The following is a 19,075-nucleotide window of genomic DNA, read 5'->3' as shown; positions in this document are numbered from 1 at the left end:
CTGGGGATCAAAAAGAATTAAACATAGTTCCTATTCTCAAGGAGCTCACAGTTCACTGAGAAAGACCATCGACCAATGATGTAATTCAACATGGTAGGATGAATAATGTAAATATGTTAGAGATTTATACCAGGTTTTTATAGAAGCACTTATGGAATCTTCGTCCAACCCTTTGTGTAGATGGAGGACTTTTGAGAGGAGCCAGAAATGTTGACTCAGGAAGAGTTTCTTAGAGGAATTAGTGCCTGAGCCTGACCTTAAGAAGGAGTAGGAGTAAAGGAGGTTGGGGAGGGGACAAAAATGCTTGAAGTCCTGTCAGTTGTCAAAGGAATGGAACAAGGGCCCATGCAGCATATCAAGACACGGAAATTGCCTGGCTTGACAAATTTCCGTTCATCTCCAGCCCTTTATCATGAGAGTTGGACAGTTCAACCAGGCCTAGAAATGGAAACCTATTAGTAGCTTTCCAATCAAACTCTCTTTCACAGTATTATCTTCTGTTCCAACCTTCAGGCAACCATGTGCCCACTGTATACATGAAATTAGCCCCTCTGATATTTAGAAGCTCTACTGTGAACATATAATGGTTTCCAGCTTGTTCCTCCCAAATGAATTGTGCACTTGAAACACTTATAATATAGTGAGTATTATATTAAGATATAATACAGGTAGAAAGTCTTTGATTCACACAAGTTTTCTCCTATGTGATTTAATATGTGAGAACATTCAAGTTTATGACAGCCAAATCATTTACAATGAGACAGATGTGAAGTTGTGTGTAATCTAGTATACTCTACCAAGTCAAATAAAGATTAAATCACTTATTTTGACCATATAAATTTTTTTCCAGTTTAAATGCAATAACTAATTTCATCCCTATATTACTTCCAATTCCAAGCATTATTCTATTTCTATTCTGTTTTTTAAATAACTTATATTGAATGTTAGTAAAATTACTATCATTTTAATAGCAACTCTTATTTGTTTATACTACCACGTATGGGGTAGGAAATGCTATCCCATACACGGTCTATACTTTATTAAAATTATTATATCATTACATACTTTGTAAAGCACTTATAATATTACCTGGCATATATTGGTACTGGATTAGTGTCTATTAAATTTAGGTCAAAATTCCTTAATCTAAATTATTCAGTTGCAGAATTCTGAAACTGCATGGAATATTAGAAATAACCTGCTCCAAATCAATCATGCCACTCGTGTGGAAACTGAAACCCAGCAGAGCTGTCTCTTTCTCAAGGCCATCCTACTGTTTATTATTGGTGCCTGGCCTAGAGTCAAGGTCTTTGAACTCCTGGGTCATTGCTAAGCTCACCACACCCAGCTGAACCCATATTTTAAGTAACTTAAAAAAATTATATGAAGTTCTTATAAACGGAATATATACCTTTTAACAAATTTACTGGCTGGGTACGGTGGCTTATGCCTGTAATCCTAACACTTTGGTAGGCCAAGGCAGGTGGATTCCCTGAGCTCAGGAGTTCGAGACCAGCCTGGGCAATACGGTGAAACCCCATCTCTACTAAAATACAAAATATTAGCCGGGGTGTGGTACTGTGTGCCTGTAATCCCAGCTATTTGGGAGGCTGAGGCAGGAGAATCTCTTGGACCTGGGAGTTTGCAGTGAGCCAAGATTGTGCCATTGCACTCCAGCCTGGGCAACAGAGTGAGACTCCATCTCCAAACAAAAACAAAAACAAAACAAATTTACTATGCTCAAGGTAGGCTTTGTAAAGGCAAGACACCTTAACTTATTTCAGAATTATATTCCCTAGTTCATTCTTTCAACAAAATTTACCAACTACTCACTTTGTACCCGGCATTGTATGATCTAATAACCTGCCATAATTTTCCAATGTTCTGGAGAATAATAAAGAAAAAAAGTATCATAAATGATAAATATAAAATGTAAAATTATTATATTTTCTAATTCCTAATGGAAAAAATTTCTCTTAATTAGCTTTTAATATAATTCTATGCAAAATACGGTAAGGGACAAATCTGTGTCTGAAATGGCAAAAATACATGCCTCTTCCTTGGAATTATGAAACTGGAACTTATAAACTTTTAGAAATTAACTTAAAATGTTCAGGTTAACCTAATGTCAGATTCAAATGTGAAATACTCCATGAAATGAAGTCTATTTTTTCATACTCTCTGAGGTAGAACCCACACACGAGAGACTAATTTAGGTGCCCTCCATTCTTTCTTGGCTGCAAGACCATCAAAGTGCTGTGAAAGTCAGGGAACAATAAACACCTCAGCTTATCAATTTGTCCTCTAAGCTGATGAGGGAACAGATATGTGCCGTGAAAAAAAAAATTCTCAGAGGCCACCTAGCTACGGACAGTAATGACTCTGAATTTCAGTACCTACTGTGCCTTTGTTAATGTGAATCTGCAACACTTTCAGCAGTGACTTTCTAGCAGCCTGAAAAGGGGATGAGGAAAAAATGTGGACTTTTGTATTGTCAAAATGTCTGCAGATGGCACACTTTAAAGGACCACTGTTACCTACAAAAGCATGATAGCAACCATGTTTGTCTCTTCTCCACAAAAACTTCCTCATCCCAAAGACTGCTCCTTGCTTTTAGCATACTTTTTCATTTATTTGAGTAAAAAGGTATGTATTTTTAAGCCTAATTTGGGGCCGTATACCTCCCCTCCTTCCCCTGTCTTCTCTGCATAGTAATTCAATCAAGTTACGTACTTTTTGAGCGTTAGAGTTGATCTTTTCAAATAGTCTCCATTTTCTTCTTTTTAATGTCTGTGGTTCCTACATCCTCTGTGTGTGTGTGTGCACCTGTGTGATTGTGCTTAGCAAGTGAAGTAACCCCCACCACAAATGCAGTAAGTATTGGCCTCTGGGCATACTCTGATGCAAAGCCTTCCTCCTGGGTCTGCTGGGACAGTTATATTTCTTGGCTTCTTGGGAGAACCAAATTAAAGTTGTCTATAATACTTTAATGAAAATAAAATTCATCCCATCTCTAGGGAGAATGCAGTGTGGATGCAATATACTAAAAAGGGGTGATTTTTATAAAATGAACATTATCCCTCCCATATTGAAATGGTAAAATGATGATGGGTGGGATACTGTTTCTAAACAATGCCAACCTTTCTGAATGTAAAGAAAAAAAATCAGATAGTCATTTGGTTGTTTCCTTAGAAGTGAGTAGGTAACATTTAACATTGATCTAAAGCCATCATTTAACTGTTACCATCATGGAAATGTTAAAATTGGCAGACTACAATTTCTAGCCACCTTTGTATTTTAGTAGTAATGAGAAAAACAAGATATGCAACTGCACAGGGAAACTTTCATGGAAAGAAAAAGCAACAATAGATGACCTTATATTAAAAGAGAAGATAGCCTTCCAAGCAAAGCACCACCATACCACTGTTTTTAATGGCTAGATTTTTATTGGCTCACTTTTCTCTCAGGTAATTATCACTCTCTAAAATGATCTTATTATTCATTTGATTATTGTCTAACTCCTCTATTAGAATAAAAACTGCCTGAGAACAGGAACCTTTTACGTTTAGCTCATCACTAGTTCCCAGCATTATGTGTACAGAATACGGCACACAATGCACACTTGAGAAATATAGATTGACTGACTGAATGAATGAATAAAATATGACTTGCATCTAGAAATATTCAGCCCTCATGCAAAAGCTTCAATTTTATTTTGTTCCAAAAAAAAAAAAAAAGTATTTAAGTGGACAGTCTAAGCTTCTGCTTCATTCAATGTTGTTTTTTTTTTAAAAAAAAAAAAAAAAACAAAAACAAAAACCAAAAAACCAGTAAAATATAGCTATGCAACCTTAGGGAAACCACTGAACCTCAGGACAGTTGTTAATATGTTTGTATTTGTACAGTGAAAGACTGAATTGTATAATTGCTAAGGTCCTTTCTGACTCTACAGGTCCAAGACTCTCTAATTTTAGGTAAATGTGAAGACGTTTCAGAGAGTCTTTAGGCTATGACGTGCCTCCCTCTGTTACTGGCAAGTCTGTGTCATCTATAGCACTAAGACATACATTACATGCCCTGGCCCTGAAAGGTCAGCACTAGCTTGCACATGTGTGGTGGCCACAGTAGGAAAAAACCTAAGGCAACAATGACCACTGCTCTTACCATGTAAGGAACACAGCTCTGTGACCAAAATAGAGCTGAAGATAAGCTCTTAGCCCCACCACTTGTCACTGAGCAATTGTGGCTTGATTAGGCCCATTCATATCTCCACCACATTCCTCCAACATTCATCACGACATACTTGTTCAGAGGTATACCTTCATTTGAAATAAGAAACTTCAAACTTCCCTTCATTAAACAAACAGGATTTCTTCCCACCAACCCTCCAAAAAAAGATTAAAAAAAAAAAGCAGCCTATAATTAATAATATTGAAAAAAGTAAGAAGTTCCTTCCAAGAAAATCAAATCCAGCCTTTCATTCATAAAGCTCCAGTTACAAGCACTTGGAGAAGTCCCATGAGTACAGACTAGGATGTCCCTAGAAAGGGGACAGATAAACTAGAGACACCATCTTCCAGGCACCCAGGCTGGGCTCAGCCCTCCATCAACTGGCTCCTTTGTGTACTGCTCAGCAGACAACTCTATTCAGTGGCCATGGGTCTGGGGCCTTTCAAACTCAGGCTCTTTTCTAATGCTTCATGTTGCCGCTCCATGTTCGAAGGATAATTATTCCATAATTTTAGGGATTTCTAACACTTACTCTTGGGGTTCTTGGCATTTAGGGTTTTCTGGGCTAGTCTAGACTATTTAGAATCTTCTTGAGTAGATGCTATGAGGGCTGAGGGCCAGGTGGGCCTGTTCTGACTGGAGCCCTATGGTCCGGTGAAAGCCACTTGTCAAGCTGAGCAGATGCTTGTCTTACTCTGGTCTGCTGTGGGTAGTCACCATGTTTCCCAGAAAAGGCTCAGCCTCCCTTGGTTGCCAATATTTCCAGTTGCCACAAAGTCTCTTCAATAAAGAATAGAAGTCATGTCTAGCTCCATTCATTTTCAATGTGTCCCTCTAGAGGGAGATGCTCAGTCCTGCCGTCACAATTAACTAGGACCTGATAGTCTTCTGACACCATTTAAAAGATGCCCCAGAATCTCTAGAGCTTCCAATTGGGTCACATCATCAGAATAAGTGTGTGCTTTCCAAGCTGACTCTGAGGCTGTAAGGTGACATTTACCAAGCCCCTGGCATGTGCCTCTTACTTCAACTTAGTCATCATGACAAGGCTGTGAAGAAGGTATCATCATCCCCACTGGAACGCTGAGGAAGTCGAGGGAGAGGAAGCTTAAGTAACTTGCCCAATATCATGTAATTAAGCAACAGCGCTAAAACTCAAACACCGAAATCTGTTCTTTTAAACATATATTGCCTTTAAAATTCTGGCATGCTATTTAAACAATTCTAATTACATTTATTCTTCATATTTGTAATGGCATGGACAATGTCTCAGAGATGAGAAAAGGCCATTTGGGGTAAAATCACTGTTTTGGAAGTACAGCAGATTTGTTCTCACTGCAAATTCATTGGAGGGTTTTATTCAAATTGTCCTTTTTCAGAGATTGGAAATGCTCAGTATCAAATATTTATTATTCAACTTGGAGTAGTTTCCCCTAGACAGGCACTTATACAAAACAGCGATGTTTCTAGGCCTGGCAGACTGCCTGTGGGAGGGCCAGTATTAACATCCTGTGCCCTTCAGTATCTAGTGACATAGGATAAGTGCCATTGATAAAGTTTACAAGAGGTAGATTGTGTTCTCTAGGGATGAGGAATGAAAGTCAAGCATGTTTTCTTGGAAGCAGAGAGCTCCCCAGGAGACATTTCCATTCCTACAGGCAGCCCCCAATCCAGTCCCATCCCATCCCATCCCAGAACATCTCCAGGCCTAGAAAGGCAAGTGAAGCTTCAGATCATGCTGGGCTCATCTGGAGCAGCCCAGAAGCCCTCCATCACCCTGAAGTCCACAGTTCAGGGAATGTCTTAGGCTGGGCCACTCTCAAGAAGCAGAGGTAAAAAGACTCATGGCTCCTCCACTCACCATTAGCCCACAGCATGGAAGGAAAATGCCACTCCCTTTTCAGTCTGCTCTTTTGCAACTATAGTCATCCTCAAAGCCTTCTTCATTATCACTGTAACTTCATGTTAACTGCAGACATTATTCTTAAAGGATAACAATGAGTCCACAGTGTCATTTACCCTAAGCTCAGCATTGCTCCAGGGCTGGTCCTGGGCCAGGTGCCTCCCATGATTAGAGACAAAATTAGACATGTGCAAGGAAGACACTGCGGCCAAAGGGCTCTGGGGCAGGTGTCAGGGCCCCAGCGTAATTATGGAAGGATAATACCCACCCCAGGGACTACTTCATTTCTTATCCCTAAGGAGGTCTTCGCCAATCAGAAAAGAGAATTATTTAACAACAGCTCCCCACCCCCTGGCCAGGAACCATGCATAGCTTCTCAGAAAATGTTTCTGGGCAGGTGGTGCACAAAGCCAGAAAGGGAAACGAACTCCAGGCAGAACAGGAGACACAATAGCTCTGTGGCCCTGACCCTGGCTCAGAATCCACCTGGTGCTCAAGCTAGGACCATTTCACTGCCAGCTGAGGACCTGGTTTGCTCTACATTGTCCTACCTTGCAGGCTGGCAAAAAGCTGAGCCTCTGGGCTCTGCCCACTGATATGACACTGGCTCTGGGAGGTCACCTCAGTGATGACAGATGCACAGGGTGGCCATCCCCGTCCTCAGGGATCCTTCAAACGAAGGTTAATGTGTGAAGTGGGAATCATAAAGTCAGAGACCTCCATGGGGCTTTGAGACAGTCTCTACATCTCCAGATGAGCCATCTAAACTGATCTGAAACAGCTATGCTCATGTGAATCACATTCACTCATTCTTTATTTTGCTGGTTATTAAAAATGTCAGACTCACTTTATAAAAATATAAGGGAGGCACTGAAAATCACCTGCAGTCCTACTATTCACTGCCTCAAGCTTTTGGTGTTTTTCATTCCTGATTTCTTCCCACGAATGTATAGGAGGTTCTGTATAAATATACACAGTCACGTGTTGCTTAACTATGGGGGTATGTTCTGAAAAGTGCATCGTTAGTCAATTTCATTGTGTGCACATCACAGAGGGTACTTACACAAACTTACACGGCAGAGCCTACTGCCCACTTGGGCTGTATGGCACAGCCTATTGCTCCTAGACCACAAACCTGTATAGCATGTTACAGAACTGAATACTATGGACAAATGTAATACATGATAGTTGTGCATCTAAGCATATCTAAACAGAGAAAAGTTACAGTAAAAATATGACACTATAATCTTATGAAACTTCCATCATATATGCAGTTCATCATTGACCAAAATGTTACATGGTACACAACTGTACTTTCTATATTGTTATATATAAATATACATCCTAAATAATAAATAAAAACATATATTTGCTATGTTTTTTTCATCTTATTTCCTGAAGTCCCAGAAATGAAATAAACAGGTAAAAGAGATGAACTTTTAAGACTCCTGCCAATTTGTAGTCTCATCGTAAAGTCCCGAAGAGAGTGATTATATGCCCTCCTCTAGCCACCTGCGAAAATACTTATTAGAAAAGTGTGTCATGTTTAATGAATGGTATTGCCAATAAGAATGGGGGTAATGATCCTGCCTTTCCCTGCCAGAATGTTCTTCCTGACATCTGCACTAATCTCTTCTGCTGATTGAACTTCAAACCTGTTCCTTCTTGTCATTTTGGGGAATGAAAACAGCACTTCCTACCGTGCCCCTGACTGGCTTCTATGAAGAAAACCTGTTGTCAAATCTCTGCGGCCCCGTTGGTGTCCTCTGATGCCAGCTAAAGGGAGCCCCAATCATTTGCATTTGCTCAAGAATCAAATTGCTTGAGGCCCATATGCTCCACTTCCCCTGCACAGGGCTCTTCTCCTATGCATTCTCCAGCTTCTCCATCCCAGACAGAAAGCCTGTTCCTTCCAACAGACATCTCCAGTAAAGCCCTGAGATTACCTTGCTCACCCACAAGCAACATGCTCCTATTTATAACCTCGAACCTCAGCTTGGTACCACCCTGGAGTGCTGATTCACGGCATTACGACTGAATTGTAATTTGCCTCTAATGTAAATAAGTACAAAGAGAGAAGTTTGTACTGTCTGTTTCCAAATCTCTTTCGGCTCTTCACCAAGAGAAAACTTTCCTTCTATAAATGGATCCCGGATTGATCATGGATCTTTTCAGGAATATGAATGTGGAGAAGAAATGAGATTGATTTTAATGATGTGCAAATTTAAAATGAAATAATTATAGCTAATGTCCTAAAGCCCTCATTTAGGAAATAGCCTTTAGCTTTCAATAGAATTTGCCTTTCTAATGATAAAATAATAAGAACAGTATTTATTGGGCACTCACCACATGCCAGGCACTGCGCTAAGCATTTTGCTTCTGCTTATTTAATTCTTCATAGTAACTTTATAAAGTAAGTACCATGATTGCCCCATTTTTACAGAGGAGAAAACTGAGGAACTGAATCTCCTTGTAGCAACATGAATGGATCTTAAAAACATAATGCTGGTTGGGCTTGGTGGCTTATGCCTGTAATCCCAGCACTTCGGGAGGCTAAGGTGGGCAGATCAGGAAGTCAGGAGTTTGAGACCAACCTGGCCAACAGAGTGAAACCTTGTCTCTGCTAAAAAATACAAAAAATTAGCCAGATGTGATGGCGGGTCCCTATAATCTCAGTTATTTGAGAGGCTGAGGCAGGAGAATCACTTGAACCTGGGAGGCAGAGGTTGCAGTGAGCCAAGATCCCACCATTGCACTCCAGCCTGGGCAGCAGTGTGAAACTCCGTCTCAAAAACAAACAGAAAAACCTAATATTTAGTTTTTTAAAAACTAAGAAGCAGAATGAAAAATACCACACAATACCATTTATAAAATTAAAAGACATGTATATTACACAATACACATTTTATAAAAACACAAACAGAACATCAAACATGTTAGAGTGGCGATCTGTGGAGAGGCCTTGCACACAGCAATGAGAACTACATGTCGTGAACTGAACAGCATCACACCTCCACTCTGCAAAGAGGTCCAACTACAAAAACAGTAATGCCAAAGCTTAGAGCAGGGAGATGGTAATGGACTGCTCTGGGTTACAGAGCCAGGCCTGGACTTGAACCCAGGTGTCTTGCACCTGCACCAGAGTAGCATGGTTGTAACTAGTTGGTGAATCTTTAATTCCTGAAAAGGTATCTGCTACATAGCTAAACCTCTTCAGGTTTCTACACTTTAAAGGCCTCTAGTAATAGCATGGTTATTTGATCTTGAGGGACAAGTAGATCTACTATATTTATTGTACAGCAAGCCCAAATATGAACTAAACAACCAGCCACTCATCTATTCATTCAGCAAAATATTTTTTTTGAGTGTTGATTATTTGCCAGGCATTGGGCCAGGCAGAGGGCAAGTGGAGATGAGCCAGAACTCTGTCCTCCATGAACTCCCAGCCCCTGAGCCATTCTCTAACTATGGCCATTTCTCCTCCTGATGGGCTCTTCACAGCACCGTTCTAAGAGTGGAGGTATGCAGCTCAAACCTGCATATGACTGTCTAAAACACTGATGAGAATTTCCTAAGACAGTTTAGATTTCCACCAAGAAAGCTTGCTATAATACAACACCACCGAATTCCATGATGGGGAATATATTTTTCTTGTAGCTGATCTTTCCAAAGGAAGAAAGAGCAACACATGCAACAATAGCCCTAGTAATTGTGGTAACGTCTGCCTCATGACTCCTGTGGTAATGTCTCTTTCTGTGCTGGAGGTGAATATTTCAGAGACATCAGGAAGGAGGCCATTCTAGATGCAAAGAATGAAAGGTTGAATAGGGATGTCTAGTGTGGCACTGAGGAAGCCATAAAGACCCAGTGTCGCAGGCTTGACTGAGAACCTGTGGAAGTCACCTGACTCACCTCGATAGTTTTGCAGGTGTCTTCCAGCTGGCTGATCACTCCCTGGACTCGATCGTTGCTGCCCACAAGGATGGCGATGCCATCGCTGAGCTCAGACTAATGAAAAGAAAACACAAACCCAACATCTTAGGGGTTTCCTAGTCACCCCGACTGTGTATTGGTCATAATATTGTCTTTACGGGTTCTTAATTTAGGACCATGCAACCCCTAAGGAGTAACAGGGAGAGCTTGGAGGCCTGTGGACTCCCTGATATTGCAAGCAAACTTTTGTATATGAATGCATTTGTGCACGAAGAGGTTTCATAGTTTTCATCACATTCTTAATATTGAGATCAACATGTTCAAGGTAAAGAATTCTAAGTATTGTTTATAAATGGCATGGAGCCCAATATGTGACTTCAGGGACCCAAATGGAATTCTTTACCTAGTGGAACTCAGGGTCAGTTTTACTTGGGAAATGTATATAGTAAATACTCATTTATTTAACATATACTTACTATAGGCATAACAATATAGTGTATACAGACGCAAACACACGTTAGATTAAGTCATTACAGACTTCGCACTGAAACAAAGAACTGGTTCTAGGGGAGAAATGTCAACTTTGAAATTCCTTTGCTCTTTTGACTTGGGATGAGATTCCATTGTTCCTATTTCTCCCCTTCCCAAGGCTGACTCATGGAGCCACCAGGAGCACTGGATGGGCCCTTGGGGGACCCATGTGCCTCGTCCAGCTCTACTCCCAACTTCTCTATGATATTGGGCAAAACATATATTGGATTTCGACCCTAACTTTCTCACATTTAGAAAGAGAAGATTGGACCAGAACAGTGATTATAAAATATTTTAAAGCTACAGAACCTTCTTCAAATGAAAGCTAATGAGGTGAAACTGCTTTGGCCAAACAGGAGCAAGGGTGGGAGTCCCACCAGTCTGTCCTTCTCTCCATCTCACATGAGCCTCCAGGCTCTGAGGGAAGGAGTGTGAAACAGCTACCATCCAGTTCTATCATGCTATGACTTTAGGGGAGGTGGGCAGAAGAGAAGGGGGAATAAATTGTAACTGCATTGAAAAATAAACAAATGTTGTGGATAACTTGAAAAATCCTGCCTCTGTAGCACTTAGTGGCCACTGGTTGTAATTGGTGTTGCCCAAGAGTTTTGCTTCCAAATTTGATTCCAACACTAATCTTCACAATAAAACACTGATTAGTCTAAATGAAAGATACTGAGAGGTGGAACTGCTCAAATTCTCAGTGCCTGGAGTGGCTGCACCTACTGGAGTACCCGACTCCAATTTTATCTGTACCAAATGGATAAATTCTGACCTGCTCGTGCATGAAACCAGGCTAGCACATTGGTAATGTGTTGGTGGAGACACTCTCTTTCTGTCTGGTCAGAATTAGGGGGCTATAGCTGAGGCCCTGGGATCAGGGAGACGCACCACACTCATAGGGACCTTTAGGTAACTGGTGCGGGTGACAGAAGAGCCAGCACAAGGCTGTGTTTTAAAGCTGCTCTGTAACTGCATGTCACTATTGTAACCCCCCCTCACTAAGAGTGCGGGAGAAAAGGCCTTGAGTAGAGCCAAAGAAACCTTTCATGGGTGGATGAAGGAAAGTATTCCGTGACTAGGGTAAAAAGCTGTCCTTTTCTTATCTGTAGTCTAAGCTTCACATAATCTTGAGCAGTTTGAGCTTTTGCTGGGTCCCCTAACATTGCTCATCTTCAGCAACCTCCAAAGGGCACAAAAATAGGGACCCTGTCCTTCTGCACCCCTTCATGAACGTGGGCACCCCTGCCCTGTCTGCCCTTTCCCCCCACCATCCAGGGAATGTAGTGCATGCCTTGTGCACAACTGTGCACATATCTTCCTGCAGACCTTGCGTGCCCTCCAGTGTTCCATGGCCCTGTATGGCTTGGGCTTCCTCCTCCACCACAAGAAAACACTCACGCTGGCCCCAGGAAGGCCCTGAGGAGTGGGGATGGGGATGGGGTGCGGGAGGAAGGGAGCAGCTCTGTTACCTTCTGTCTCTGGAACACATGAGTGAGGGGAGCCACCTGGCAGTCCTTGTGTGCACCAAACACCTTGCACAGGGAGCAGGTGGGCACTTCGCAGTTCAGACAGTAGATGTTGATGCGCTCCTCTTCGTGCTCCTCGCACATGGGCTGGTCAGACTTCTTTTCTGGCCTGGGCGGAGGTAAGCAGATGAATGTTCATCAGCTCTCACTGGGGCAGGGCAGAGACTGGTGATCTGCCTTGCAAATTCCTTCTCCTCCCTGTATGCCCAGAACTCTATTCCAGAAGACTCCCAGGGGCCCTTTCACATGCTCAGAGCCCACCAAATTCAGCTTTTCTGCAGGTTTAGCAGTGGGATGCTGGCAAATCTCTAACAACCCTGCTTGGGGTGGGGAAAGAGACGTGGAGATACTGATTTGTACCATTTGCCGATTTCCATGGTGTATTTCCACGTGGACAATTTTCAGTCATCTAAGGTTTAAGGACCTGCTAGTGAAATCCCTGAAAGTTGAACATCGGTCCCTGGTGAGCCATCAGGAAGGTGTTCCAGCACTGTGTCTACACGTTCATGAGTTTCTCAAGGGACACTTTCCCATTATAGACAAAGAACAGGAAGTTGCTGGTGAACTGACAGTCAAGTTTGCACCAGCTTTTGGGTGGAGCTAGATCCCACCTCTATAGCCTCTGTCCCCAGAAAACACCCTTTTCACCTGAAGGAGTGAGGATAGGTGTGGCTCACAGGGAACAGAAATCTTCTGATTATGAATTCAAGTACTGGTTGGAAGTAGCTGTGGATGAGAGGCAGGTGTGAGTGTATCTCCTTATATAAACCCCAGAAATTCTGATATATCCTATCTAATGACTGAGGCTGTTAATAGTTTACAGAAGTATTTGAAAAATTCAAATCCAAATCCAGAGGCTTTCTTAAAATTTCCAAACACATGGTTATTCAGCAACATCTTAGATTTGGGGCTACTTTTTTTTTTGTTGTTATACAGATTCATTTTTAAACAAATACAGGTTTTTATGAGCCATGAAATCAATTACTACAGGCCAAGAAATCAATTTAAGGAGTTATGATCAGCATTGTTAAAATAAAAATAGAATGGAAGAGCAAATACTGTGAATTACATGTGGTAAGAATAAGTATTGATACTTGAAACTTTTGTGTTTCAGGTGTATGTGTGTATATTGTGACTTAAAAATGTGTGTAAGTATGTATGTATGTATGTGTGTGTGTGTATATACATCCATCCATATAAGTAAGTGGTCACAACATAAAATGCACTTCCTACTGTGAATCATGATCACAAGTGTTTGAAACCCATTGCTTTTGATGTGTGGTATCTTGTAGCTGCAGCCCCAGAACTCAGAGAAAGGCAGACAACATGCTGATGTACCTCTGTAAGACACTAATGTTCCTTTATAAGCTGCTAGGTGGAAGTCAAGTACTTGAGATTAGGCTAAACACTGGGAGAAGCCTTGGGTCTCGTAAGAAAATTGCACGGACTTCCAGTTTCAAAATTTTAGACTATGATTGTTGCAAAAGGGATTTCTGTCTGGTCTTGCAGTGATATGCTTTCCGTGAAGTCTATGACCTTCTGATTTGACCACATATTTGGAACTCAGATAAGGAAAGTCAACTCCACAATCAGAGGCAGTGGCTCAGTAAATATTTGTTGCACAAATGAGAGAGACAATGAAAGGGAATTTGACCCATTAATGGACAGTATTCCCTGTGCTCTAGTGTAATACCACCCAGCCGGAGAAGTCATGGCAAATATGGGAAAAGCCTAGGGTCACGTGGCACTACTGAATGGCAGAGAAAGAGACCAGACAACATCCTGATTACTCCTTTAATAAATGACACTGCCCTCTGAGGTTCGGACTGGAGAGTTGGTCTCTGGCTGGTCAAAGGCTTCTTCCCCTCTAAACTCTTCCTTCTTAGGTATCTCCACCATGTCATTAACATAAGTTAAGCAAGAGTGGGCAGCCTGGGTCCCACATTCTGTTCTGATGTCAACAGCTATGACCAGAGATAATGTAATAGAGCACAGGTCTATGCAGTATATGCAAATATTGAAAATGTGAAAACAGCCATGAGACTCTACATTTAATTTTGCTTGTGATTCAGTTTATTTATTTTTTTTCATGGTGCTATATACACTGAGAACGATTTCCCATATTCCTCATTGAGTTTTTCTTATTTGGGTTATAGCCCAGCCCCAGAAGCACCACTCACTCATAGCTGAGTGTATAATGAAACCTCTGTACAATTTAAAACATGTGACAGATTTGGGACAGATATGGCATGTAAAAGAAAGACATAAATACATGTTTATGAGGTGAGAGCAGCCGAGCTCACAGCTGTGGTCAGGGCCCAGTGCTAAATGTTGGCCGTGGCCCCTCACCGTTCAGTGTAGGCTGGACTGAGGAATCTGTAGCCTGCTGTCTCTGGTCTCTGAGTTTCCTGGGACCACCCTAGAGTTTTCTGAGGGGTGGGAATCTGGTCTTGGTGAAGCAATTCAAGCAGTAGCTTTACAGTCAAACAGATCTTTTTTTTTTTTTTTCTTGAGACGGAGTTTCGGTCTTGTTGCCCCGGCTGGAGTGTAATGGCACAGTCTTGGCTCACTGCAGTCTCCATCTCTGGGTTCCAGGGACTCTTTTGCCTCAGCCTCCCAAGTTGCTGGGATTACAAGCACCTGCCACCAAGCCCAGCTAATTTTTCTTGTATTTAGTAAGGGGTTTCACCATGTTGGTCAGGCTGGTCTTGAACTACTGACCTCAGGTGATCTGCCCACCTCGGCCTCCCAAAGTGCTGGGATTACAGGCGTGAGCCACAGTGCCCGGCCATAAAGCTTCATTCCAGCTCTGCTTCCTCATGTAATGGTGGCCTTAGGCAAGTTACTTAGCCTATTTTGTTCTCAACTTTTATTCATATCAAAAATCGGATTAAGGGTCTTCTAATTAAATGTGGCAGAATGAACATAGGCGTGTATTTATTTATTTATATATTTATCTATGTATGTATATATTTATGTATTTATTCTGCTGGAATCCCAGTGAAATGAGAATAAGGAAATAAAAGGGCATAAATCAGTAAGGACAAAAAGTGAGCACAGATGACAGCAAATGAGAGATGTTTGGAAATTAGGAACGTCTAATTGTTGGAAATTAGGGACGTCTGGATGAATGGACGTGACCTACCTGAGCTGCATCTTAGTTCTGCTATGTTCCTGCAGTGAGAAGCTTATAATAAGCAAGCTGACCTGAGCTACGGAACCCTGGAAAGGGTCTGGAACTGCAAGAGCCGGGAGTCCTGAAGGCAGAAGTAGGGGGTGACGGAGTGGAAGAGGATGAAAAGAGAAGGACTTTGTGCACATTTTAAGAGATTACTTGAGGATGTGCTTTATAAAAACAAGAGAGTAAGCCAGCAAACAGGGAGACCTGGAATCCAAGGAGCAAGGAGTTCAACCCATGGGAGAGTAAAGGAATTCCCAAGTAGATGGTAAAGCCCAGTCATGCAAGGAGGGCTCAGTCCTAATTGTCTACGGTGGAAAGTCAGTAGAAAATGTCTGAAATTGAAAAAGAATAGCAGCATACTAGTAGTATGCACACATCACTGGTGATGAATAGCAGAAAAACAGCTAAAAGAATTAAAAGTGGTTGACTCTGGGGAATGAGACTTGGGGGTAAAGAGAGAATAGGTGGAGACTGCATTTCTCTTCAGAGGCCTTGTACTGAATTCTCAAAATTGTGTATGTTAATTACTTTAAGACACTAAAAATTTTAATAGTATAGTAGTAATTATAATAATGAACATCTCACAGGATTGCTGTGAGAATTAAAGAACTGCACATGATTCATGATTCATGTGTCAAAAATGTACGTAATACCTGAACAGTGTCTGGCACATAGCACATAGTAGTTTACTTGTTATATTTTAAAGTTAATTATTACTATATTAATTATTAATATTAACCAAAATAGTACCTTCTCTTACCAGCTCCCACTCCCAACTGTGGCTAGTCTGGCACCATGCAGAATTCTGGATAAAAATGCCAGGTTTTGTGGAGACCTACAGTCTCCAGCCTTTCTGCAAGAGGTCAGAGTTGATCAATAACATCCCAGTCTGTGATTGGCACTCCTTCCACCCCTTTCCAATGGCCACAGATGAACTCTTCTCACTCTGTATATCAAGATCATTCTAGGGTTACCTAAAGTACCCTGAGGCTCAAGGTTCTGGTCTAGTAAGGCTGCCTGCCCCCAGGGGACACCTGTGTTTCCTCCCAGACATGTGGCCAAGTGCTCTGTGCAACTTGTGGTTTTGCTACCAAGTAAAATTTTCCCACAGGCAAGTTTCAAATTCAAGAAAAAAGCAACATAACAAAATCAGAGAAAATCACAAAACCATCCCCAGTCCACTCAGCTATGATCTTTATTGTTGGAAATTTGGTTCATTGCTTTTATGCAATTTACTTCCCAGCCCTAGGTACTATTGTTGGCAGCTGCAGCAAGCCAACTTCATAGTTAAGGTGAAGACATGTTTTGTAGTTTTACTAATACTGCAAATTTTAACACCTCTTCTCTGGATTTTATAACAAGTATTGCCATTTTTTCATGTCTCAAGTTCCCACTGTGACAAGTAACAAAACATAAATTTATTGCAATAAATAGAACATGTAAGAATATTTGTGGTGTTGCTTAATCAGCTGGGATTTATGGGGCAACCATTCTGTGCAAGGCACTGTACTAGCTCTGAAACTTGTTATGTAAGAATATTTGTGGTACTGCTTGATCAGCTAGGATTTATGGAGCAACTATTCTGTGCAAGGCTCAGGACTAGCAATGAAACTCTTGTTATATAAACTCTCTTAATTTTAGGTTGGTGGAAAAGTAATTGCTGTTTTGGCCGTGAAAAGTAATTGCAAAAATCGCAATTACTTTTGCATCAACCTAATAATTAATTGGTTATTAATTAGCTGGTTAAGTTTTTAAGAGACAGTGTGTATTTGTATTTTAAAGTAGTGAAACACAATGAAATCAAATCTGTAAAGTAACAGCAACAGCAATAGTACTTTTGTTCTTGTCAAGAGACTTTGGAAGCAAGGGAAACAGCCAGCTGCAATCTCTGCAATATGTCATCAGCAATTCTTTTTCCCCAAACCCATCTAGATCCTGGTACTATCTAATTTAGTTTTGGATCTTTAGCGGAAATTAATAGCTATAATAATTATAATAATTATGTTAGATTTATAGAACAGCTTTCCTTCCAACAGTACAAGCCTCTTAGAGCCCTGCAGATGTTCCATAAATACATGTCCCCTAATGGAATCACAACGAGGCCATTTCTAGATGGTCTCAATATGGCTATTAAGCTTTGTGGACTGGACTGACCTGTGCACAATTGAAAAGGGGTTCTTCACACCGTGCCTTCTAGGAACGAGCTTCCCGCAGAATTGTGTCTAGGAAAGGAATTCTATAGCCAATGTGGTTTGATGAATAAGAAGCCTTTTTGCTTTTTTAAATGAATGGATAGGTATATAATGCTATCACAATGCTATTCACAATTAACAAGTGAATGCTGACTCTGTAGTAAATACAATATAAGGAATGGGGAATCATTATCTGAATTTCATCTCTTCTTTTTCCTAGTGTCTCTGAACTTTAAGTCCCTAAAGGCCAGAGTTTTGCCTTGCTTTGCAACTTCCCTTAGAGTAAATACAGTGACAAACTATGTTGGAGGGTTGTTTTTATTATCATCCAAACAATTTTAAGGCAAGACTGTCTGAATTAGGAACTGGGCTATTTTGGAAAATGCCATTTCTATTAATTTTCTGTTGAGTTTTTACTAGGTTTTTTTTTTCTTTGTAGGGATCTGGAGCTACAAAGGACCTGTGAAGTGCAAAGAAGTGTAAAAATGTATGTAATACCAGGCTTTCAGGTGGAGGGAGACAGCAGTAAGTCTCTTTCAACATCGCCATCTGGAATGGATTAGTGTTAATGAGTGATTTCAATCTTAAACTGATACAAAAGCATGGGCACCAGCTCCCCTCTCTCCTCCTGTGAGCAACTCTCCCTCTCATTGGGAAGGACTGACTTGGAAAACCATTTTCCCATAAAACCGTAGTCTTTGATTGATAAAGGAGCATTCAGTGTAGCAACCCATTAAAACAAACAAACAAAAACAAGCTTCAGATGGGCTTGACACATAGAAGAGTGTTACCTGGTGGACTCCTGCTTGTAGATGTCAATGATATTTTCCACCAGCAAGTTCCTCTGAAGTCCATATACCCCATGTCTGTCCAAAACCACTTCATGTCTACAGGATGGGCAGCGGAATCGGCCCCCTGATGCCACGGTGGTGCCTCCTCTTGTGGGCAAATACGGGTTAGAGGCCTGTTCTTGCCAAGCAAGAAAAAAGGAATTGAGTAATGCCACAAGTAGCTTCTCTGAGACTTATTTTCACTCTCTGCTACTACAAACAACATGAACTTCTACTTTAAGCTTGCCATAAGATCATCCCTCAGGGCTTTCTCAGCAAGTGGTTCAGAAACACAGGGTCAGACCTTATCCACAGTCATCTTTGAGTATACCATTGTCCACACAAAGTGCTTTTCCATCCATCATTTTCAGAACCTAAGTCCCAGCCAGAAATTCCACATTAATGTCTTCAGCAGTTACTCATTTATAGTTTTGAAACATTAAATGGTTTGTTTTTTTAAGAAAAGGAAACAAATACGATTCTTAGTCTTAAGATAAAACTAGATTTGGGAATAAAGAGAAACACAAAGCAAATCATTAAAAGAAAGGTGTTTCTCTTTGAAAGTAAATGAAACCTTTTTTTTTTTGAGACAGAGTCTCTTGCTCCGTCGTCCAGGCTGGAGTGCGATGGCGCGACGTAGTCTCACCTTGAACCTCTGCTTCCTGTGTTCAAGCGATTCTCCTATCTCAGCCTCCTGAGTAGCTAAGACTACAGGCACCCGCCACCAGGCCTAGGTAATTTTTTTT

The 19,075-nt window shown here is 41.2% G+C and overlaps 1 protein-coding gene across 4 annotated transcripts in view; it reads right to left on the bottom strand.

Annotated features, from left to right (window-relative positions):
- The window catches only part of TRIM55 (tripartite motif containing 55), a 47,808-nt gene that overhangs the window by 28,172 nt on the left and 561 nt on the right, over positions 1-19,075 (bottom strand). For all 4 annotated transcript variants that reach the window (XM_064384242.1, XM_064384246.1, XM_064384245.1 and 1 more), the window contains exons 2-4: positions 18,291-18,463; positions 12,070-12,235; positions 10,046-10,141 (exon numbers count right to left, since the gene is read on the bottom strand). In XM_064384242.1, the coding sequence (XP_064240312.1) occupies positions 10,046-10,141; positions 12,070-12,235; positions 18,291-18,463 (435 nt within the window). The remainder of the gene's footprint in view (positions 1-10,045; positions 10,142-12,069; positions 12,236-18,290; positions 18,464-19,075) is intronic.

This window comes from Aotus nancymaae, unplaced genomic scaffold (assembly GCF_030222135.1).
Source record: "Aotus nancymaae isolate 86718 unplaced genomic scaffold, 86718_ANA_hifiasm-v0.15.2.pri h1tg000036l, whole genome shotgun sequence".
NCBI lineage: Eukaryota > Metazoa > Chordata > Mammalia > Primates > Aotidae > Aotus > Aotus nancymaae.
This window is presented reverse-complemented; position numbering and strand designations above follow the sequence as displayed.